Raw genomic sequence first — 24,033 nt, 5'->3', positions numbered from 1 at the left:
GGAATGACAGAGAGGAGTTTGAATTTTTGGTGTCAGTATGACAATGCAGTTCTTTAAAATCATATGTTAATTGTTTCCATACTGAAATTTAACGAACCAAACTATAAATTAATTGTTTGAAACACTTTATAATAACTTAATAGTGATTTTTTTTTTTTTTGGGGGGGGGGGGGGGATGGAAATTAAAAGAAAGTTTAACCTAACTTTTACAATTCTACCTCAGAGAGAAAAACATGCATCAATCTTCTCCTGAACTAAATCGTTTCACAGCCATACTGAAAACTACATGGGCAACTCAATAGCCAATAGGGTTGAAGGACCGTGTTCCTCCTCTTTTGTAAGGAGACAAACAACAAAAAAACAAAAAACAAAAGCTCACTCAAACCCCGCAGCATTTCTTTTAAAACGGACAGAAATCCAAAGATCGATTATTCTACACTTGACTGGTTTTGTTTTAGAGTTAGATGTTTGTTTACATTTGGCTTGTTTCATAGACTGCACACCGCAGTTAGTTTTAAAGCCATGCTAATTATATGTGAAGCTAGTTTTATTATAAAGTATGTTATATTATATATAGTATAATAGTATATCAATATGTCTAATATAAAAGCTTATTTCAACAGCAGAGCATCATGCAGTGCCGCTCTCGTCCTCTGTGGGCGGAGTCTCACTCACACACAGTACAAAATAAATTCACATCTGCAGCATCTGCACTCACCAACTCATTTCTGCCACTGACCAAAGAAGGTGTCTGCAAGAACCACTAAAAGATGGTAAAACACTTGATTTTTAAGACATTCTAAGATTTTGATGCATTTGATTTGCTAACCAAACAATTCAAACAAGTCTAAATTCCTCATTTCTTTTTCTACAGACAACTTACACTGACAAAGGTGAAAAGGTATGATATCATTATAATATATGCATGCCTCTAAAAACATTATAGGCCTACTTTAAGAAATGTGTCCCCTTTCTCCTAATGTAGGCTACTGATATTTTGGTAACACTTTACAATAAGGTTCATTAGTTAACTTTAGTTAACTACATTAGTTAACATGTGAACAATACTTCTTCAGCATTTATTAATCTTAGTTAATATTAATTCCAACATTTACTAATACGTTATTAAAATCAAAGGTTGTATTAGTTAAGTAAGGGTTAATGCCCGACGAGGTGTCCATTGTCAGGTTTTAATGGACGACGGCGAGGCGTAAACCGGCCGACGCGCAGCGGAGGACGGTTGCCTCCGCCGAAGTCCATTAAAACCTGACAATGGACACCTCGGAGGGCATTAACCCGCTTATACCATGGTCACTTGCCAAATAAAACATTAGTTTATATTTTAATTAGGCTAAATCTAGTTTTTACAAATAATAACTTGCCTTGCCTGCCTGACTGTTTATTTAGCAACTGGAGATATAGTCCGCTTAGCTCGTATCCCTTCAGGTTCACAAATGCATTTTTTTTCATGAAACACAAAGGTAGGCATAGTTTTTTTTTTTTATTACACATAAAACAATTAATCAAACAACAATAAAAAACAATTAGCTCTGATCTCCAGCGATTTGCGCTTAACGTTATAGAGGGCAATAAATGAATCAGATCAAAGAGAGGGTCATTTGCCTCAGGCTCCTTAGGCTTGAAACGCTGTAACGTTCAGCCTTCTCCTGCCTTGGTTGTCTGGACAGCTGCGTAAAACTCCCGCAGGGTCTCATTCAGGGGTGCGTTTCCCGAAAGCATCGTTATCCAACTATGGTCGCAAGTTACGTCGTTACCAATAGAGTTCAATGGAGCAGAGCAGCAGCGGTGTAATTTTCTCCGTTTTATTTACATTTTTTCATTCTTCAGCAGCATACCAGTCGTCAAAGTTGCCATATTCTCCATAAATGTTAAAAGAAATAGCACGAAGTCGCTCATTGTTGTATTAGGCTATAATATCTAACGTTAGATGATAGAGCATGTGACTGCCTGTTGCTATGGTTACTCACAGCCGTTGTAGGCAGCGCATTTATTTATTCATTTCGAATGGTAAACAGGCAGTTTCACCAGAACTACTTTACTAGGTGTCCTCTATCACTTTTTAACGGACACCCTGCAGCCAATCAGAATCGAGTATTCACCCAGACCATGGTATCATTAGTTAATGGACTGTGAACTAACATGAACGCACAATGAACAGCTGGATTTGTATTAACTAACATTAACAAAGATTAATAAACACTGTAACTAATGCATTGCTCATCGTTAGTTCATGTTAGTTAATGCATTTACTAATGTTAACTAATGAACCTTATTGTAAAGTTTTACCGATATTTTAATGCCAACTGCATGCTGAACTTTGTTCTGAATCTGATTTTACTTGTAGGCTACTATCATTATCCCTTCATTTTCAGACTCTAGATTAATTCTGCTTATAGAATAGAAGGTTAGTACATAACAGTCGTTTCTGTTTTTATATGTCAACAGCACGAGCAGGGCAGGTTTGTCTGCTTCGACCACATCACTTTCTGGGTTGGAAATGCCAAACAGGTGATTCTTTAACACTTTAAGTGTGTGGATGTAGTTTGTTTGTGAATATTAGAGGAGGTGTCCAGTAGGGAGATGCTATTGGCTCTTTTCAGGGGTGGAGGCAACAAGCTTGCAGAGGCAGAAACCACCATCCTTCACTCACTAATTTCTTCCATATTGAGACTTTTTGGGCACGTTTTTGATTCCCCAGTAGATGGAGCCATTATCATACTACACATATTAACAAACACAAAAGATGGTTTCACTGGGAAAATTCAGCGAATAGTTTGTTTCGTGTGAATTTTCAAAATGTATGTAGCCTAAACAGATATAGACATAGATGAACAGTTTATTTTAAATTCAGATAGCTGATATCCCTTTATTACCCATATTATTTTAACTTTAGTTGCTGTGATGAATTTGTTCAGATCTCCCTATCTTGTCATTTTGTCTGTTTTCCTCTCAGGCAGCATCTTATTACTGCAATAAACTGGGGTTTGAGCCCTTGGCGTACCGTGGGCTGGAGACAGGCAGTCGTGATGTTGTGTCTCATGTGGTGAAACAAGGGAAGGTGAGAGTCAGCTTGTTCATTCCTTATGCATTGTGAAGCTTGGCCAGTTTGATCTGCTTTGGTCAGAATTTAAAAAGGCCACATAGAAGTGTTCTCTGATCATTGTTTTCTATACCCAGATTATTTATGTCTTCACCTCTGCCTTGAATCCTGGTAATAAAGGTAAGACTGATAAATGAGTGTTGTCATTTTTGGTAGCCTATTAGATTATCTTTAAACTCACATTCCGTAATCTGTCCTTTTCTTTGAACAGAGATAGGTGATCACCTGGTGAAACATGGAGATGGTGTTAAAGATGTAGCTTTCACTGTAGAGAACTGTGACTTCCTGGTAGAGGTAAATGCTCACTGTAAAAAATTGCTTTAACTCATCAAAATAAGTTAAGCAATTTTTTTTAAGTTTTTCAACAAATTTTTTAATTTGTGGTGAAATTATTTAAATATCCAATATTTAAATATTAAAACTTTAAGGCAGCAATTTCTTTTTCTTTTTTCTTTTTCTTTTTTTTTTTACAGTGCAGATGGTTTTCTCTCATGTTCTATCTGTTAAAAAAACACCTGGGCGTAATTTGCAGTAATCACCTATTGATTTATTATTTTTTTTCTTTCAGAAAGCAAGAGAACGAGGTGCCATTATCATTAAAGAGTCTCATGTTGTGGAGGATAAGTTTGGCACTGTGAAGCTGGCAGTACTTCAGACAGTATGTATAATCTCATGTGTTTATATATATGTTTAAAAAAATAATAATTGAGCAAGGATAAATTAAATTGGCCAAAAGTTATAGTACAGAAATTTATCATTTTACAAATGATTTTATATTTCAAAATAAATCCTATTCCTTTGAACTTTCTATTCATCCCCTAACTTTCTAATTATCAAAGAATCCTGAAAAAACGTCATGATTTCCACAGCAGCACTGCTGTTTTCAACATTGATAATAATAAAAAAAGAAAAATATTGAGCACTAAATCAGCATATTATATTAATGATTGCAAGAAACATTCTTTTTTTTACCGTATAATTGATTTAATAAATTCAGCCTTGTTGAACACACAAGACTTCTTTCAGAAACATTTTTTTTAAATCCTACCAACTGTAGTGTGTGTATGCATATATATTTAAATCTTTTTTCCCCCTCTTCCGCTCTGATTCCTCTTATTATTTTAGTATGGTGACACCACTCATACTCTTTTAGAGCGGACAGGATATAATGGGCTCTTCCTCCCAGGATTCCATGCTCCTCTGTTCTGTGACCCTTTCTTGGCAAAACTGTGAGTGTGTTTATGTGTCCTTGTCTTCTTTTTTTAAGAGGTCCATATCTCTGATCATTCATGGATGGATTGTTATATGAATGTCATTTTCTTTGTCTCTTAACGTGATTGTTCTTTCACAGGCCAAGCGGGAAGCTGGACTTCATTGACCATGTGGTTGGAAATCAGGCAGACAATGAGATGGTGCCAATAGTAGAGTGGTATGAAACTTTTCTAAACACATTGTTGAACTTATTTCAGCTGCGTAATTGTGAACAGACAAAACAGCATCAGACCTCTGTGGCAGAGTTGTCAATACTGAAAAGCACATGAGTCACGTGAGATACTCGCTTAGAACATTGCAAGTCTTTGGGGGGGAAACTCCCTATCCGTCCCATCCAGTCAGAATACAACGAGAGCCCTTCCCCAGTGATCAGCAGTGTGTCTCCATGGTGAGGATGGAGTAAAGACAGAAAGGAAAGATCAGAAGAGACTCAGAGAGAGCAGACAGAGACAGCAGATGGGGTGGTTGAATTTTAGTCTGTGGTAGTGGACGACTGAATATTATGCAAGAAAACACTTTAGTAAGTATGACTCAGCGAAATTTCTTTTTAAAGGACACCATCTGGAGACAGTTAGACACAGCGGGGAGGAGGGGAAAATTGTGTTGAGGGGTGGGGATAGAAGAATTATCCAACCAGACCCCATCATGTCCAGCACTTGTTAAAACACTGCACAACAATATATATATATATATATATATATATATATATATATATATATATATATATATATATATATATTATTGATTTCCAGTGAAAACTTTCTTAAATGAAGATAGATTTACTTGAGAAGCAAACTGACTTAAGATACTAAAAATAATTTATGCTTAAAAAAATTATAAAAAAATATCTATCAATGGGGAAAGAAAAAGACTACATTCAGAATGGAAAATTGCATCTTTTTTTTGCTTTTTTAACCACAAACTGTTTTTTTTTTTTTTTCAAAAAAACAAGACTTTATATTTTAAGTCATTTTCCATCTCAATTAAATATATTTTGATTTAAGATGTTTTTGTTGCTATTGATATTTGTAATGGAAAAACAAGACAAAAACACTAAGAAAATCTGGGAAGATGCAGTAGATTAATTATAAAACAAAATATTTGACAAATAAATATATATATATATATATATATATATATATATATATATATATATATATGAAGAGTTCAGATGCAAAAGCCTCTAAATGCCATTTGAAATTTTCTTCTTTAATGATGATTTTTATCAAACTTGCATATTTAAGTTCACTAATTTCACTTAAATAACAATTAATAGGTAATTATCATTGCCATTTAAGTGAAATCACTGAACTTAAATATACAAGCTTGATAAAAATGGTCATTCTAGAAGAAAATTTCAAATGGCACTTAGAGGCTTTTGCATCTGAACTCTTCATATATATATATATATATGTATTTTTTTTTTATTTTTTTTAATTTAAATGAAAATGCATTTGTTTCTAAAGAAAGAAAATGCATCCCAAAAATATCTGAAAGAGAAAAAGCAAAATAGAGGCTGAGGTTTATAAATAAATTAAAAAAAAATGACTACTCCAAAAGTATTTATAATCATTTGGCAGATCATAAGAGCTACATATTATTATTTTTTGCCCATGCTTTTCACATCAGGATCACTTTGTTAAACTGAACTGTATGCATTTGTATGAAGGTATCAGAGGAACCTGCTGTTCCACAGATTCTGGTCTGTAGACGACAAGCAGTTACAGACTGAATACAGTGCGCTGCGCTCCATAGTGGTGGCCAACTATGAAGAAACTGTGAAAATGCCTATCAATGAACCAGCCCTGGGAAAGCGCAAGTCCCAGATCCAGGCACGTATTACAGACATGACATCTACTGTAGTTCCATCTATCCATCCATCCATTCATTTGACTATATTTTCTCCTTTTAGGAGTATGTGGAGTACTATGGTGGCCCAGGGGTTCAACACATTGCCATGAACACCTCTGACATCATTACAGCAGTGAGTAAAAGCTTTCCATCCAAGGGTTTACAACATCGGCACAGATAAAATACATTTGTAGAGTGAAAAGGGTTGGAATTGTTCTTTGTGGAAGCTGAAAAAGTGTACTTTAGGTATGTATATTGCATTGACCAGGATATGTTTTCAGATCCGTAACCTAAAGGAACGTGGTATGGAGTTCATGTCAGTGCCGGACACTTACTACCAGCAGCTCAAGGAGAATCTGAAGCTTTCTAAAGTCAAAATTGTTGAGGACATGAGCATACTGGAGGTACAATACAATAATCAAATTGTTCATGAGCTTACTATCAGAAAAGCGAAACAATGCAGAGTTTAAATTTTAAATATGTTCTTTTGGTTTAAGGAAATGCAGCAAAGAGTTATTGGCCACCTGATTAAATTTAAATTGCTGGTCTAAAGCAGAATGTGAAAAAGCAAAATAATGTGGCATTGTTTATACAGGAACTTAAAATCTTGGTGGATTATGATGACAATGGCTACTTGCTCCAGATCTTCACTAAACCAGTACAGGACAGACCCACCGTGTTTCTAGAGGTCATCCAGAGACACAACCATCAAGTAAGACTGCTATTATAAATGTCACAATAGAGCAAATATTACAGAAATCGTTTTAGAACATACAGTATACATTCATATTTATATTTGCTATGAATTGATCAAATCTATTGTTAGGAAATGTCTCCTAAATGTGTTGATATATGGTAGTGCATTAATAACAGAAAATCCTCTACCTTTTCAGGGTTTTGGTGCTGGAAATTTCAAATCTTTGTTTGAGGCTATTGAAGCTGACCAGAAAGCCAGAGGAAACCTCACCATCCTTACACCCAATGGCACATCCGAGAAACTCTGAATAGGCTATTCATAATAAAAGCATGGTGGACGCACAGCACATGATATGCTTTGTCATATTTTTGATGGTTTTTAAGTATCGGCCATTATAATAAAGAGTTGTGTAAAGTCCATTTTCAGAGAGTAAAAGTCCTCCTCAGTATTTTTGTTCCAATCACCTGAATCTGCTAATAGATAATTATAATAATTATTCCACCCATGTACTCAGCCAGCTGATTTCACTAATTCAAACACATAGCAGGACTTTTACTTTCTGACCCCTGAACTTTCCACCTGACCTATGTACAATGCCACGTGTTTATTTACAATTGCAAACAGTCACTATGCATCACTTGACAAAATTACAGCTTGATTATAAAGGAAGCACAATAAAAAAATTTCTCTTGATTTTTCTTCTACTGTTTCATGTCTTATTTTTCGTCTCGAATTCTTAACTGACACTGCCTCTTTGGAAAACAAATACACTAGGCTAATAAAGTTTTGCCCAACATACTGTTGTTGAAATAATGCCGCTGCAAGGATGCAGTAATTTACGTAAAAAACAAACAAAAAAAAAAAACACAAAAAAAACTTGTAACATAAATAAAGTCAGTATATGACCAAAAATATATTTATTTGATAATAATGTCAAGTTTTCCTCTTCATTTTGATTGAAATCATCTGCTTTAAATGGACGTGTTAGCTCCGATGGAAAAGCGCTCGCTTAGCATAAGATGCGAGAGGTAGTGGGATCAATGCCCGCATTCTCCAATAACATTTTTCCTTGCGTCAAAAAACAGTCAAAGAATAAAAAAATATGATGTAAAGGTTTTACAAAGCTAAGCACTGATCAGCGGATAGCCTACTAACTCAGACACCCATTTGTGTAGCACAAAACAAAAACTAAAAATAGTGAAATTAGTTAAAAAAACATATAGGCCTAATTTTTAGGCATTTGTGTTTGCGTAGCACATAACAAAAAATAAAAATAGTGAAATTAGTTAAAAAAAACATATAGGCCTAATTTTTAAGCCTAAGTCTTTACACTTAGTCTATAAAGTGTGATAGTAGGCAGAAAATAAAAACATTTATTTGGAAAAATACACATTTTTAATTTATATTTCACAATAAAACTCATGAAAGCATAATTAACTTGAATCCAATTCAAACCTTCCAACAATAACCATGATGAAAACTAAATGTAACCAGTGATGGCCTGTTGCTCTGCACATTTTACAAATCTACACATGCAGAATATAAAATCTGAGTGTCTGGAGATAACATTAACTGCTTGTGTATTTTCATGTTAAACTGTCATTTGCTCCTGTAAGAAAATGTCTGACAGTCAGAAATATGTTGTCCTTGTGAATATTTAAAAATCTCTTTTCCTAAAAGACCAAGTTTAAAACAAATATAATAAAATGTATTTGAAATACATTTATTTTTATACTAAGTATACTACAAATACATTTACATATTTATGTACTTAATATAAATACCCTGCAATTGTAGTTTTAGTGTACTAAATTGGTATACTTTAAGTCTGCTAAATTGGAACAACTAATTTTGTACTTAATGCACTTAATATATCCAGAAAGAGTGCTGAGGTCCAACTAAAGATATACTTAAGTATATTTGATTGTATATTTGATACTTTAGGTACACTTTAAATATCTTGCATTTAAACTGATATCATACAGAGATCATACTATCACTAATAGTGATGTCAAAACACATTTTAGGCTTAATATTAAGAAATGTGCATTGTGCAAAAAAGAAGTAATCCAAATAAAGTTGAATTATAATATTTATATCATTAAGTCTAAAGCAATATGTAAGTTAATATATTAATGGATTTGTAGTATACTTAGTATGCAATAAATGTGTTTTAAATACAGAGGTTTGTTCTTAAAGTATAAATTCATGTACAGTCTGAAACTTGTTTACTGCTAATACTTTGAAATTGTGAGAATAGTCCTTGTCTAGTTGAGGGTTCCTCTACAGTTCTCTGCAGCACACAGGCAGGGGATCTTCTCATCTTCAATAGGGAATTTGTAATCATAAGTGATCTCCTCATTTACACCAATAGGATGCCGCGAGTAGATGACTATCTTCTTCTGAGCTTCTACAGAGATGACTTTGGCATAGCAGTTCGGCTATGGAATGAAAAATACATAAATGAAACCAGTAAGCACAAAACGTTAAAAATGGAAATGAATTAAATTCATGGCAATTACTAAACAACAAAAAGAAACAATTCTTAGGCATATTGACAATGTATTATGAATTAATGACTTTAAAAGTGTTTCTGGTCATACATTGCAACTGTGATTGATGAATCTTGCCATGTTGCCGCACTTGGTTGCATCAATTATTGTGTCCTGGTCTACCCGGAAAAGATAGCTGCTTCCAATACCCTCGTTTTCATAGCGCCGTTCACGCATGTCTGCTATCACCTACAGACAGGATTTGGGATATGATATAATATACAAATACATTTGTGGTCATCAATTAACAGCTTGAATAAAATGCCGTTACTGATGTTTATACTCAGAAATGACTGCTGAAATCTTCAACCATTTATTGTGTGTATTGTGTATCTCACCTGCCGAATGCTCTGGCCTACATATTCAATTATCATTTCATCTGCAGCAATAGGTTCCTCTGCAAACAGCCCCCAGTCATGAATACGACTCTTGCCAAAACGCAGCTTCTTCTTACGGAACTGTAAAGAGGGAAATACATTTGTGCTCCATGTGGACCATACTAAAAAAAATCCAAAACTGGTCTGTTGTGGACTCTTAAAGGAGAACTCCAGTCAATTTTAACACTGAGCTCATTTTTTTGATGAGCATACAGATTTTCAACACAGAGTTTTGTCGTTTTTGTCTGTACTGACAGCACTCCAAAGGTACAAAAAAATTAGCTCAATGTTAAAATTGACCGGAGTTCTCCTTCAAGGCCCATTCACACCAAGAATGAGTATAACCATTATTAATGTCCACAACAATTCACAATATCGTTCTGCACAGCAAAAAAAAAAAAAAAAAAAAAAAAAAATATATATATATATATATATATATATATATATATCTGTCTTTCTCTGTATTTTGCATTGTTTTCCACTACAAATATAAAAATTTACATGAGAAGCAAAAATTACATGAAAGTATCATTTTTGGTATAATTGTGGTGTGGACTACCATATCCACATTGAATTAGAACGATTATTAAAACTTTACACTTATTGTATATGGAAACTTATTTCTGCCACAGAATAAAAAATTTAAAAAAGGTATTTGTGAATTGTGATCTCTGAATTTTTCACTTTAGACAAAAAGTCACTTTTCCCCCTCAGAATTGGACTTTATAACTTTCAATTGCTAGAAAAGAAGTCGGAATTGCTAGTTATAAAGTCAGAATTGCGAGATATAGACATGTTTTGGTAGTTTATATCAAAATTCGGACTTTAAAATTTGCCGTTGTGAGTTTTTAATCACGCAATTCTGACATAACTCACAATTGCAAGTTCATATCTCACAATTCTGACTTTATTTCTTGCAATTCTGACTTTATAACTCGCAATTGTGAATTTATATCACCTAATTCAGAGTAAACATTCAGAATTGCAAGATGTAAACTTGCAATTTTGAGAAAAAGGTTGCATTTATCTTTAATTGTTTCATTTAGTGGTGGAAACAGGCTTCAATAATTGTTATAGTTATCACACCCTTGGTGTGAACAGATCTTTAATGTTTGTGTGTTTCTGGTGGCTCTAGCATCTTATATGCTGTGTTATGCTGTTGTTGGGACAGCTGGACTCACCTTGAGCTGATTGAATTTGAGAAGGTCACTATCACAGCTGAACGAGGACAACAGACGACGCTGTTCCGCTCGGAGTTCTGAACCTGATCTGGATGAAGGTGGAATCTGAGCTGGCACACTCTTTCCCTGTATAGATCAGAACATAACTCCAAATTACTCTCAATTACTTTAATTTTACACTGCACCCACTGGTGTGGATGCATGAAGGTTTTGACTAACTTTGCAAATTGCACAACAGACATGGTTATGTCTCTACAAGCTGGCCATGGTACAATAAAACAGCTTTTTCTAGGTGATTGGTTTATATATGGTTATATGGATATAACAGAGTTTTACTTTGAGGTTTTAAATGAAGACTCAATAATATCAAAGTTATATATCCCTCAAAGTAAAACCTTTTGTACTGAAACAAATTAATTAGTGCACCTTTAAATTACTACATGCAAAAGCACACAGAGAAACACATGAAGAAGAGAAATAACAGACAGGGATGAAATCTTTAAACACGTTTACAATTGAATAGCAACTGTCATAAATGTTAGCAGTCAAATAGATGTTATTTTGGTATTGTTTATTTGCTATTATAGTCTTTATTAATTTCAATTTTTTTTTCAGTTTAATTTTGTCATTTACTGTTAGTTTTTGTTTTCATAAAGCTTTAATTTATAGTTTTCCTCAAATATTTAATATTTTAAAAACTTTTAATTTAGAGTTTTAATTATTTTAGTTTTACTTAAAACGGTTTCCTCCTCACCTGAGTATCTACAACAAACTCATCACAGAGATATCGCAGCTTTTCCCTCTTGCTGATGAAGTAATATCCCTCACTACGTGCACAACCTGTCACATGATTCCTGATCCCATCCAGCCATCTTATTGGCCCGTCGTCAGGAGTGCTGGTTGGTGCAGCAGAGTCAAGGAACAAACAACAGAGAATTGGGAAAATAAATTTGACACAAAGTTGCATGCAATCCACTGGATACAAATCACATTATCCAGTATTTTAACCATGACTTGTTACATGTGTATTGTGCGTTTAAGGATATGAGGATGTGGGATCCATCGTGTTCTTCTCAACCAATCAGATTCTTTATCCTGCTCCACAAGCCTCTCATAGGTGGCCTTCAGGTGCCTTATCTCCTCCTCATTCACCCCTTTAGTCCACACAGCATGGATGATCAACTTCTCTCTTCTCTCAGAGCGTGGAGAGAAGATGAGGTGATGTCTGGATGTGGATTCTCTCCATTTTCTCCATAAACATGACGACTCCTGAACCCTTTGATTCTCATTTAGTTTACGTTTGTCTTCTAGCAAACGCTTCTGTCTGTGAGCTTCTGGTAGTGTTTGTTCTGTCCTGGTATCTGAGACACAATCCAAACACCCCAAAACCTGATTTGAAGAAGATTTTGTTGTCACATTATTCACTTGTAAGGACGAATGAGTATTTATATTTGGGAATTGTCTTCTCCTTTGTAATTCAATCATTCGTTTCCTCATTTTAAGCCGCGCTCGTCGCCTTTTCAAGCGTGCCGAGTCCAAAGACTCTGTTTGACGTGAGGGGATATGGCGGTTATGAGGTTCATGCCCATTATCTATACTAAAATTGTTAGTTTGCGCATCTGACTGTGCAAAACCAAAGTTATGATGATGGAGTCCACTAGCACGCAGCTCTCTCTGCTGAACGTTTCTCTCTCCGTGGTTTAGAACAGGTGGAGATGGAGACATGTCTCTCCCTGGAGTCCTCGGGATCATGCTGTCAGCACATGGAGACAGAATGGAGTTAGAGGGGCTTCCCATTCTTTGTAAAGCCTCTTGCAGTAATCCCGCTGGTGTTATTCCCTCAACATGTGAAGGACCATTGAAGCAGCTTGGTGTTTTTGGAGTTTCCTCATATGCTGGGTATAAGAAAGTGAGAGGAGGACAGTGGAAAAGGGGCGAGGAGGGACGTCGGATGCCTGTGGGAGAGGGAGGAGGTGGTAATGGTGTAGGAGGTCCTTGATGTAGAATATGACCCTCAGCCTCCTCCATTTCAAGACATCCACCAGGTGTGTGTGGCAACTCCAACTCCTCAATTGCAGGAGGAGAAAATCTACGCCCAAGCTCCATTTCAGGGTCAGTGTCGGACAAAGATCCAGTAGGTGTGATGGGTCTAAGGTTCTCAGAATCCTCCAGTGTTTCTGTAATGACTCTCTGGTCCTCTGAATCTGTAGAATATTGTGTCTCCAAATCATCTGAAAGCAAAAAAGATCCATAAATTCTGGAACTAACAACTACTTGATCTGGTGATTATTAATTTGATGAGTATGATATTCCAAATATACAAATCGTCGCTTTTGGGTGGAAATCTCAAATCTCCATATGAAGAGTTCAGATGCAAAAGCCTCTAAGTGCCATTTGAAATTTTGTTCTAGAATGACCATTTTTATCAAGCTTGTGTATTTAAGTTCAGTAATTTCACTTAAATGACAATTAATAGGTAATCTTCATTGCCATTTAAGTGAAATTACTGAACTTAAATATACAAGCTTGATAAAAATGATCATTTTAGAAGAAAATTTCAAATGGCACTTAAAGGCTTTTGCATCTGAACTCTTCATATTTTGTCCAACCCATACATCATTACTATTGGTCAACTTTTACATCTGTCTGTGTGTTATGCAAATATTTAACCAAAGAAAAGTATTAAAAAGATTTTTTGACTAATCCTCCTAACTCCATTAGATCCTCAAACAGTCAACCCTCATAACTCTACCCAGCCTCTAGTGCTGTCTCTGCTTTTTTGCAATGCAAGGGTAAAAAATGAACTGGTTCTTTGAATAAGTACAGCATTTTTACTCAGGAAACACTATATATTCTGTCTATAAAGGCTAATGTTTTATGCCTTTGAGGAGAGGAGAAGAGTGTCTTAGTCTAGCATTTGTCTTCGAGACATTGCCAATACTATCCTAAATAGCCTTAAAAAAGCACTTTGTCTTTAATAACATGAGGTTTAGCAAACATTAAACTTTATAAACTGTAAAACGTAATGCGATGCACTTACTTCCTCAGATGCAGATGTTCTAATGACAGACAAATTACGCATGTCTGAAATTTACTGATCAAACCCATCTTAACTTCATTTGAGCTTGATTTTGGTCAAATGTTTATAATACGTAGTATGACACATGCAAGTGTCAGACCATACATAAAGCCACAATATCAACTTTGACAATACAATACTGTGATTAATTATTTTTTAAAAACACAGTTTTTTAATTTCCTGAAAAATGCTTTCAGGTTTTGAAAAATGCTATTGAAAAATGTGTATTGTAAATAATTGAAATTGAAAAAGTGTTGGAAATGTGTGATGGATTGGTGATTTTTGGTCAGTGCACCTTACCTGACAGTCCTCTGTATGTAGGAGACGGTGGGCTTGGCAGCTCTGATTCCTGCTCTGAGAAGAATATCACTGGGTCTGGGAGCTTAAATTTGTTTGTTAAACAGTGTTTAACTGGGTCCTGTAAGGTGTATCTGAGAGGCTCAGATAGTTTCAGACCGTGCATGTACACTCTTACGCTCAGTTCCTCTTCTGGATCTTCTGCTCTCCTTGGATTCAAATCTGCAAGAGTAGAAATTACATTTCAAATGACATGAATTGCAAATTGCATCAACACTTATGATATAGACATTTCTTAAATTTTCTGCTACACCAACTGAGGTCAGAAAACTTCAGAAAACATACAGTAACTACAAGAAATTAAGAATTCTCAGAAACATTTAACATATGTAATGTAAACTTCAAATAATAAACCACTATTCTTAGAGTGGATATTTTTATTTCTAAATGTCCAGTTCAAACTATAATTAAGCTATGATCTAACCTATAATCTCTAAAAAAATAACAATATACAGATTAAAAAGGTATGTCTTTATTATGAATGATGGTTTTGTTTTCATTTTGGAAACATGGAGGTTGATGTGTGCTTTATGTGAAAACAGAAAATCAATAAACTAACCAAACAAGTCATGGTCCACAGCACTTTCAACTGAGTCTGGAGCAGAAGGGGTCACAGGGGGGCCGAGATCTTCCCAGTCTGTGAAAGGCGAGTAAAATGGATTGTGAATCATCTCTTGGTTTTCCTTATTATCCTCATCTAAAGAAATCTCTTCTGCTATTCTCCTGTCCTGATGTGGAGTTTCAAGAAAAGATCTTTCACCATCCAACTGATCTTCCTCCCCTGAGGAAAGACTGTCTGAGGAGTCAACGCTTCTGTCGTCTGAGGAGTCAAAGACAGATCTAGAGGAAGCTGAGGAGACAATAACAGATGGAGAAAAAGCTGACGAGTCGGAGACAGTTCTGGGAGAGACAAAGGAGTCGTATCCTTGGCTTTTAGAAGCAGACAAGTTTGAACTTGTATGGCTGATGGTATCTGGAGGATAAAAAGAAGACAATAAAAAAAAGTTGTCAAACAAGATTATTTTAAAATATTTGTTAAATTGTAAAATGTTTTATATTTTACTACTTTATTATATATTTTAATATGTAATTTATTTTAATATTTAATGCATAAATTATGTAAAATATGTCGTTTATTTATCCTGTGATGGCTAAGCTGAGTTTTCAGCATCATTACTCTACTCTTTAGTGTCACATGATCTTTCAGAAATCATTCTAATGTGCCGATTCGCGGCTCAAGAAACGTTTCTTATTATATTATACTGTTGAAAACAGTTGTGATGCTTAATATTTTTGTGGAATTAAGTTTTTTTATTATTATTCTTTGATGAAAGTTCAACAGATCAGCATTTATTTGAAATATAATTAAACATTGTAAAGATCTCTACTGTAAATGTTAATAATTTTTGCATCCTTGCTGAATAAAGAAATATTCATTTTTTATTTTATTTTTTAAGAATTTTTGTACCGTCTCAAACTTTTCAGCGGTAGTGTTTTATATTTGTATGTAAATTAAATATTAGTATTAATAATAAGTAATTATTTCATTAAATAATTAACAGATATAAATGAAAACCTGAATCTGAGCAATCTTCATCCTCTAATACACAGGCATCACTCTTCATATCTTTATGTAGTTCATCAGCTTTCATCTCATCACCGTCCTGAAAAACACAATAGACACCGAAACATGTCAATTAATGACAGGGGTCAAGCGAACACAATTTCTGCTCAAAAATCAAAATGTATTTTTATACGTGCAGCTGTATTTCAAATAAGTAAAACAATACCAGAGACACATCAACTTCCTCAGATTCTGGATTCTCCATCTTCTCAGAATTCTCGTCATCTTCTTCCTCCTCACTTTCTAACACCAGTGGCCTGGAATGCCTGCGTTTCACCATGGTCTCTTCACTGGCATTTTTGGTCATGTCCTCTCCAACATTATCTAGTGCTGTTTGCTGCTCTGGCTCTTTATGAAATAAATGTTGACCATATTATTATCAGTGTACAAGATCAACTTAAACTTTATACTGTGAGATATAAATGAACAATTGAAAGATATGTCACACTGAAGTAAAGTCAGTGAATTCATTTCCATAGTTAGATCTTTTTTCCACACTCAAAAAATCAAGTTTTTCTCTAACTCCATGTGAAAAAGCAAATGCCAAACTGACCTTCTTCCTCAGTTTGTTCAAGACCAGGAGAAGGACAGATCCTTTTAACATCAGAGGAGTCCTGATTTAATGGGTCCTTCCTTTTTAACTGAGCATAATAAAAAATAAATAAATAAATAAATAAATCAATGATTCTCAACCAGGCAGCCTAAACAACTTTCGAGTGGGCCCCAAAAAGACTTACAATTATATAATATAAGTCAAAGCAATCCCTAAAGACAACTAAAAATCTAATTTTAAATACTTATTTTAGTTCATTTATTTTCATAAACTCCCCCCAAAAAGTTTATTTTTAAACTTATGGCTTCTAGATTTGGAAAGGTTAGGTTAATTAATAAAATTGTATAACATGGTAATTGTAATGTATACATTTTTGTAGCCAATATTTTATTGGGTAGAAAGTAAAAATAATTTTACAAATTCCACATATCACTGAAAAATTCATGGGGCTATTGAATGTTTTTGTGGACAATGGGGCCATTGGTGTGAAAAATTGAGGACCACCTCTTCATTATTCATTAGTTACATTACCTCTTTTCCATTATAAACCATTTCATTATAGGTGTTGTTTTTTATCCGAAAATAATAGTGAAGTCAATACCAAAGTGTTTAGCATGCAATGCTCTACAGAAAACATACTAAATCAGTTCTTCTGTTTTCTTCTATGTATGCATATAAAGTACCATATTTGTACCTTAAATGATGGTAGTTTAATGGCACCATGCCGACTCGTTGTTTTCCCTGTGCCCAATACAGAGCCGCATTGCTCCATCACTTTAAGCTTGATGTCTTTATTTCCTCCAGATTTAACAGATGGGGCAGATACCTGGGGGCACACAACATGACATATATGAAAGTAATGTTGAAATGGTAATGGAAGAATAGATCGACTCTACACAGTTCATTACTACAGTTGAAAAAAGAAAGAAAATCCACCTTAGCCGCATGTTCTTTGTCATCCCACCACTGATCAAACGCTTTGAAGGACACAATCTCAATCATCCTGCGATGTATGTCTTTCTTTACGATAGCCCGCAGCTCTGCAGCAACAACAGCTAGAACTCCATCCACTGTGGCCTTTTGGGGCAATTCTTTCATAGGAACGTACCCCGGTGGGGGAACTGATGGGTCGAACCTGGGCATAGGGGGAGGAGGCCAAGGTGGTCTGAACCTTAACATGGTAGATGAACACCCAGCGGAAGGGTAAGGTGGGCGATGAGTCATGAAATTGAAAGGTGGAGGTAGGAGGGGGGGTGAGAATGAGGTTTGCACTTGTGTTATTCTAGTAGGGATAGGAAGAGGTATTGCACTACTCTGCCAGTTAGGTGATTTACAGACTTGCTTGATCTTTGGAGGAGGGTACAAAGAACAAGAAGATGGTGGTAAAAGGATTGGGTGTGGGGGCATTTGAGGAATTGGAGGGGGTAAAGAGCTCCTGTAAGTGCAGATCACAGGTATTCTAGATGGCTGATCTGAAGCATCTTCATCTTCTTTTAGGTTGACCTAGGGAAGAGATTTATATTGATGTAAATGCTAAGGGTTGTCTGCCATTCGTTTATATTTTAAATCAATTCCACAATTTGAACTAAGGCAGCAAACAAAAGTAGATGGCAGTCTAGTTCTATCAATCACTTACAGTAGTGCTAGTGGATATCTTGGACAAAGGCTTCTTGATTGATTGAAGTTCATGTTCATCTTTTGCCATATCACAGAGTGGAGTGAAACTCGCATCCTCCAGGCTTTCTTTTGGATCTGAGTATTTATTGAGATGGGAGCCAGTATTATTTGCACTAGATGATGTTTGGTCACAATTTAGGACAACATCTATGGAGCAAGAAGGAGAGTGGCTGGGATCGTGCTCTTCAGTAGCAGTTTCTGAGTCTGAATTATCTTGGTTGAAAAGGGGCAGAACTGGACTTCCAGCACTAAGAAGCATCTGGATGCGAGAGTCTAGGCTTTCAGGCTTTGATTCCGGAGCAGGAGATTCAGGAGAAGGACACTGCACTATTGGGTCTGAAAGACCCTCTGTGGTTTCAGAGGAAGGACACAGTTTTGGGGTATATGAGCGAGAAGATTGGGCTTGTGGTGGACAATAAGTTTGGTTCACCTCTTGAGTTTTGCAAGATACTTGGGAAGCAATTACATTGAAAATATTTTCAGAAGCATTCACATTTATCTGCATATCAGAATGAATGTGATGAACATTCACTCCAATAGCCTTTTGCGGCAATTTTTCTAAATTTGGAAGTGATGGTGGATCTTCAGCAACAGATCTGTGATTAACACTGAGGCCCTTGACTGAGCCAGTAAAGGTTTGGACTGTGAGCTTATCTGAATGTGATGGTGTGGTTGAACTTTCCTGAAATTTATTAAAAGACGCTTGATTGGCTAAAGGTACAGAGCGGTGGTGACCTCCTCTGTATACAGGTCTATGTATATAGTTATGTTGTGGCCTACGGTTGTATGCATTTTGGTACTTGCTCTCGAGAGGTCTGACCCTGTGTCCTCCACGAACGTGGTTACTAAGGTGATAGTTGCGTCCAGGAGTTCTTTGCCTGTTCGAGGAGCTACTGTTTTGCGACGGAGCTCCACCTAGCATCCAAAAGTTTTGCACAGCACCTTGAATAATGCTAGGTTTATTTGAGACTGGTTGAGTCAAATGAACAGGCTGTTGCTGTGAAATGTTTGGGATGGATTGTTGAATAAAAGGGACATTGAAAGCACTGGATGTCAGCGCAGACTCATTTGGGGTCCTTTCAAACTGAGATGGTGTGCCTGGTCTACTGTGGGTCATAGAAGGCGTGCAAGGGGTATCTTGGTATTGAGGGGTCTGCCAGAAGCTATTAGGTGTGTCCTGATGCATGCTGGAGTAGGCAGTATCCATGGATAAAGGTGTAGAACAATCCAGTGATGGAGAACCATTACATATTGAGGATAATGATGATAGTGTGAACGGCAGCTTCTTCAGAGGTTCACACTCCTGAAAAATTTAAAGAGATTTACAAGTGAACTAAAACAATTTCAGAAAAGTTTCAATATAAAAACCTGAATTTGCAGTGGTAAATGCACTTTCTGTATACTTTGTGAGAATGTCTTCTCTAACCATTGTATGTCTCTTCTGATGCAACAGAAAAGTTTTAAACCATAAATGTTATATAATAACAAAAAGTCATACCTCCACACAGCTATAGTAAATGTACTTAAGCCAGAGGGATTCAGTTCCAAGATATCAGGTCTCTAGATATATATATATATATATATATATATATGATGTATATATGTTGTGTATATATATATATATATATATATATATATATATATATATACACACCCAGGCCAGTGGCAATTCATTTTACAGTATTTGCACATGTGTGTAATTGCAGTGTAAGTACTAAGAAATGTACTAATATAAAGTGCTACCAAATTTCCACCTGGGCAAGCAGTAGTACTTTGTAAAAGAAATATATATATATATATATATATATATATATATATGGCTTCAGTTTGGCTCAACTGGAAAAAAAAAAAAAAAATATATATATATATATATATATATATATATATACTGTATATATATATATATATATATATATATATATATATTGTATATATATATATACGTGTATATATATATATATATATATATATATATATTTTTTTTTTTTTTCAGTTGAGACAAATTGGATATGAATTATCAAAGACAAGATCAGGTGTTGTATTAGTATTAGGCTATTATTATTTTACATTTAGATACCTATGTATGGCAGACCATATGACCGGAAAGGTACTTTGTGTGGTTTTTCTCTTGAAGTCTGGACCATTTTTATATTAAGCTTAAAATAAGTATATACTAAAAAAACAATGTACATAATAATGCTCAAAATGCTCTCATTATGAGCAGAAAAGAGAATGTTATCTAGTAATTCCAAAGTTTTATTTGTCTTTCCTTGCCATCTACAAATAATTTTCCCAATTCAAACATAGTTTATTATAAAATGGTCTTAGCATGCTAATTAATAGGCCTAATGCTAAATGTGGATTAAAAAAACATCTTGTCACAAACCTGGTTTAAACGGTCGGAGCCATATACTGTATGACAGATAAAAATAACTATATTTACTGCATTCTCAATTTCTAAAGCATTTTAGCGAAAGTATCAAAGAAAACTTATTGATAAAATAACCCAGAGAGAGAAGTAATGCACATGGAACGGAAAAGGCTTGAATGAAACACGTTTGGCTTTAGATACAAATATCAGACAAGTGTTTGTCTCCGTTGTTTTGGTGCGCTGCCTAGAGTTTTTTTCTCATGGTCTGATTAGAACCAAGCCGGGGTTCGGAACCGGACAGAGGTCTGCTATTTGAGGAATCCTGATTTAAGCAAACTATTCTACATCCCTTAAAGATATATATTTTTCCCCCTATTTCAGCAAATGTGAAAAGAGATTAAAACATTTTAAGGGTGCTGAAAGATGAGATATTCTATCACAGATTAATAGGGCCTGAGAAAGGGGGTGAAAAGTAAAGAAATGCCTATGGTCTTGTACTCACAGTGAAAGAGTCAGTGATGAAAGATGGTGACTGGAGTCCCCAGGCCTCTTCTCCAACAGGGAGAGTAAAAGGTGTGTATAAACCACTAACAAGCATCTGGACATATCGGTTCCTCTTCACACCTAAAACCAGTCAGTCAAGAAAGATCATGAATTATATAAAGCATGCAAATACAGTAAATGTGTCTGCATAGACATGTTTATGAAAACCTTTATTTGCAACTGATAAGATAGTAATAAAAAATTGAGAAGAGATAGAAAAAAAATGTATTTACCTTTTGGGTCAAACTCCAAATGAATGTTGTTTCCCATCACAGAAGTGTTGTGGAGGTTTTTTACTGCATTATTTGCTGCCTTTACAGATTCAAAAATGACCTTTGCTATTCCTAAATGCTTCTTATTTTTCGGATTATATAAAACTTTCAAGTCTTGAACCTCTCCAAACTGTTTACACATTTCAGAAAGGAATTCATCTCTAATGTTGTCATTAAGCCTTGCAAATGTCAACTCCTTCGGCGCTCCAACATAATGCTCATCGACCTAAAAAAAAGGTTTATTGACTTATATGGCATTATTTTGTAAATCCTTGGCAATGTAAAACAAACATAAGATACACTTCTGATCATTGTTTATTTACATGAATTTTATTATAACTTTATATAAAGTGTTTTGCTCAGGTCAAATTCATCCCAAATATAATGTTAAAAAAAACTTTATTACAATTTCACTTTGTGATTTATAGTTCAATAATAATATCTGCCAATAGGGATATGTATTATTAGGTCAGAACAACTAGATAGATTTAAATAGATTAAATAGATTAAGTAGGAAAATAACAGGTTAGTTTAGCAATTATAAATAAAACAGTAGCCTAATAGATAGAACATTTTATATATAAAAAATATGAAGAACGTCAGTAGGCTATCAATAGGAAATAAGGGTTAAATGTTCATCATTTTAAAAACGTTGTTTTTACAGAATAGACAAAACATTACACAATGCATTAATTTGATGTTGTATCTAATACTGACCTTAAATTTGGGGACCAGGAGATTTGTTTCTTTAAATTTTGTCCAAAAACGAGTAGTTCTGGGATCTCGAACAACATCCACAGGGAAACATCCAGGATGCTGACAGACAACAATTTAGTAATTACCTCAATTGTACAATGAAAAATACAACTGTGTAAATATGATTTAAAAAAATTGCATAGGTCACTAAGTTTGATAACTAATATGCCATTATGTTAACGTTATTAGTAGGCTATTGTTGTTCGCCTTAAAATCATACCTACCGGTGCGCTGAAGTGTTGTCCATCATATCGGTACACTTTCTGACTTCCGCTGCTCAAATCCGGATCAATAATCAGTTTGTAACAACTCCAGTTTGGAGTTGCATCTTCCAGAGGATCAAAACTACCGGTTTTTAATAATGTATCTAAATTGGAGAATCACAGCACGCGATGAAAAGGACTGTTTCTACACAACGGAAGCTGAGTCATGAATATAACGTTAGGCCTATATTAACACATAATTTGATAAACCTTCGTTTCTTACCGTTATCTTTCCGTTGACCCTCCTTTTCGACGCTTTCGAACATGATTCGCAGTCATTGTACAATGTTAGTAAATTTCTCTTTATAGCACGTTGATTAAAAACGATAGTTCCTTTAAATGTCAGATGGCTGTTGTCAGGAGTGCACTGTAGGTCTTACATGTCTCCCAAGAGAAGCAGCACATCACTGCTGCACAACAGGTGGGAGGAACCTGCCGCCACACCCGCACTGTCATCAGGACATGATACAAAAAAAAAAAAAAAAAAAATTAAATAAAATATGAACAACACAAAATAAACACACACATTCTAACGATCTAAATAATATTGCAATAATTATTTAGCTTTATTAAGCCTAAAATGATTACAATATAACCATTCATTATTTTTAAATACAGATTGGTCTTCTCTTTAGTTTGCACTAAGTAAAAATATAGTTTATTGGCATGTTTGTTGGACAGTGGACACACTGGACTGTTCATATAATCTATCAGTGGTTCTCAAACTGGTGGATAACCCATGTGAAACTGGGCTGATGAGTTGAATCAGGTGCGTTTGATTAGGGAGACAAAGAAAACATGCAATGTTGGGGGTCCTCCAGGGCAGGTTTGAGACCCACTGATCAATATAATAATAAGAAGAATATTAATAAACCTTTATATTTTTACATGGACAGTTAGAACAACTTCTACTATCTCAGGAGGATGGTGATCATGTGTGAAATTGATTTTGTTAATGTGATTTGCACGCTGGGATTGCTGGGACCATATGTTACCACATTTGATCTACCAGTAAGGATAAAATCTCCTGGGATGGGGAAATGTGGGTACTTTCCAAAGTCACAGCATAGAATGCTACACTCTCCAAAAAGGTGTTGTTGGAGGATGTAATGAATGGCCATGAAAATATTTGACTGAGTGATTATAAAACAATGCACTCATTTAGAATAACATAATTGTTACAGAATTTGTTGGCTTTTTTATGACTATGACTATGACTATACTATACGAAAAATAGAATTGTAACTTGATTCTTATATAATCAGATATAGGGGCAATTCGGCATAGTCCAAAATTGACCATGCCTGGACCATGTTCATTTCTTTGCAACAAACTCAATGTCTGTGCACAATTTTAATTTCATGGCTGGTGTGTGCAGGTTTGTATGGAAGCTTGTTTCCGCCACTGAATAAAAAAATAAAGTAAATAATTGCGACTTTATATCACGCAATTGTGAGAAATAAAGTCAGAATTGTGAGATATAAACT

General features: G+C 35.0%; 2 protein-coding genes across 2 annotated transcripts; one reads left to right on the top strand and one right to left on the bottom strand.

Annotated features, from left to right (window-relative positions):
- The first annotated feature begins 692 nt into the window (after positions 1-692).
- Positions 693-7,633, top strand: hpdb (4-hydroxyphenylpyruvate dioxygenase b). Its single transcript, XM_039681272.2, has 14 exons — positions 693-773; positions 875-901; positions 2,467-2,529; positions 2,975-3,079; positions 3,199-3,241; positions 3,333-3,415; positions 3,690-3,779; positions 4,247-4,350; positions 4,473-4,550; positions 6,063-6,225; positions 6,306-6,377; positions 6,526-6,648; positions 6,840-6,956; positions 7,138-7,633. The coding sequence occupies exons 1-14, from the start codon at positions 771-773 to the stop codon at positions 7,246-7,248; spliced, it is 1,182 nt and encodes a 393-aa protein (XP_039537206.2). The 5' UTR covers positions 693-770; the 3' UTR covers positions 7,249-7,633.
- A 636-nt stretch (positions 7,634-8,269) lies between these two features.
- On the bottom strand, positions 8,270-22,965 carry setd1bb (SET domain containing 1B, histone lysine methyltransferase b). The gene is made up of 19 exons (XM_039681285.2): positions 22,770-22,965; positions 22,508-22,650; positions 22,245-22,343; positions 21,489-21,753; positions 21,215-21,336; positions 18,301-19,644; positions 17,601-18,167; positions 17,359-17,490; positions 16,665-16,752; positions 16,278-16,459; positions 16,064-16,151; positions 15,047-15,460; positions 14,431-14,649; positions 12,098-13,282; positions 11,806-11,954; positions 11,052-11,177; positions 9,832-9,951; positions 9,545-9,682; positions 8,270-9,382 (listed from the first exon to the last, which is right to left on the bottom strand). The coding sequence occupies exons 1-19, from the start codon at positions 22,810-22,812 to the stop codon at positions 9,209-9,211; spliced, it is 5,598 nt and encodes a 1,865-aa protein (XP_039537219.2). The 5' UTR covers positions 22,813-22,965; the 3' UTR covers positions 8,270-9,208.
- Between the last annotated feature and the right edge of the window lie 1,068 nt (positions 22,966-24,033).

This window comes from Pimephales promelas, chromosome 14 (assembly GCF_988280905.1).
Source record: "Pimephales promelas chromosome 14, fPimPro1.hap1.1, whole genome shotgun sequence".
Classification (NCBI taxonomy): domain Eukaryota; kingdom Metazoa; phylum Chordata; class Actinopteri; order Cypriniformes; family Leuciscidae; genus Pimephales; species Pimephales promelas.
This window is presented reverse-complemented; position numbering and strand designations above follow the sequence as displayed.

Excerpts from the sequence above, each read along its gene's own strand:
- hpdb (XM_039681272.2), top strand. Across the intron at positions 2,530-2,974 it reads GGGTTGGAAATGCCAAACAG|GCAGCATCTTATTACTGCAA; the intron begins GTGATTCTTTAA and ends TTTTCCTCTCAG. Across the intron at positions 6,957-7,137 it reads TCCAGAGACACAACCATCAA|GGTTTTGGTGCTGGAAATTT; the intron begins GTAAGACTGCTA and ends CTACCTTTTCAG.
- setd1bb (XM_039681285.2), bottom strand. The coding sequence starts at position 22,812 with ATGTTCGAAAGCGTCGAAAAGGAGGGTCAACGGAAAGATAACG. Across the intron at positions 21,754-22,244 it reads TCCTGGTCCCCAAATTTAAG|GTCGATGAGCATTATGTTGG; the intron begins GTCAGTATTAGA and ends CCTTTTTTTTAG. Across the intron at positions 18,168-18,300 it reads AGATATCCACTAGCACTACT|GTCAACCTAAAAGAAGATGA; the intron begins GTAAGTGATTGA and ends TCTCTTCCCTAG.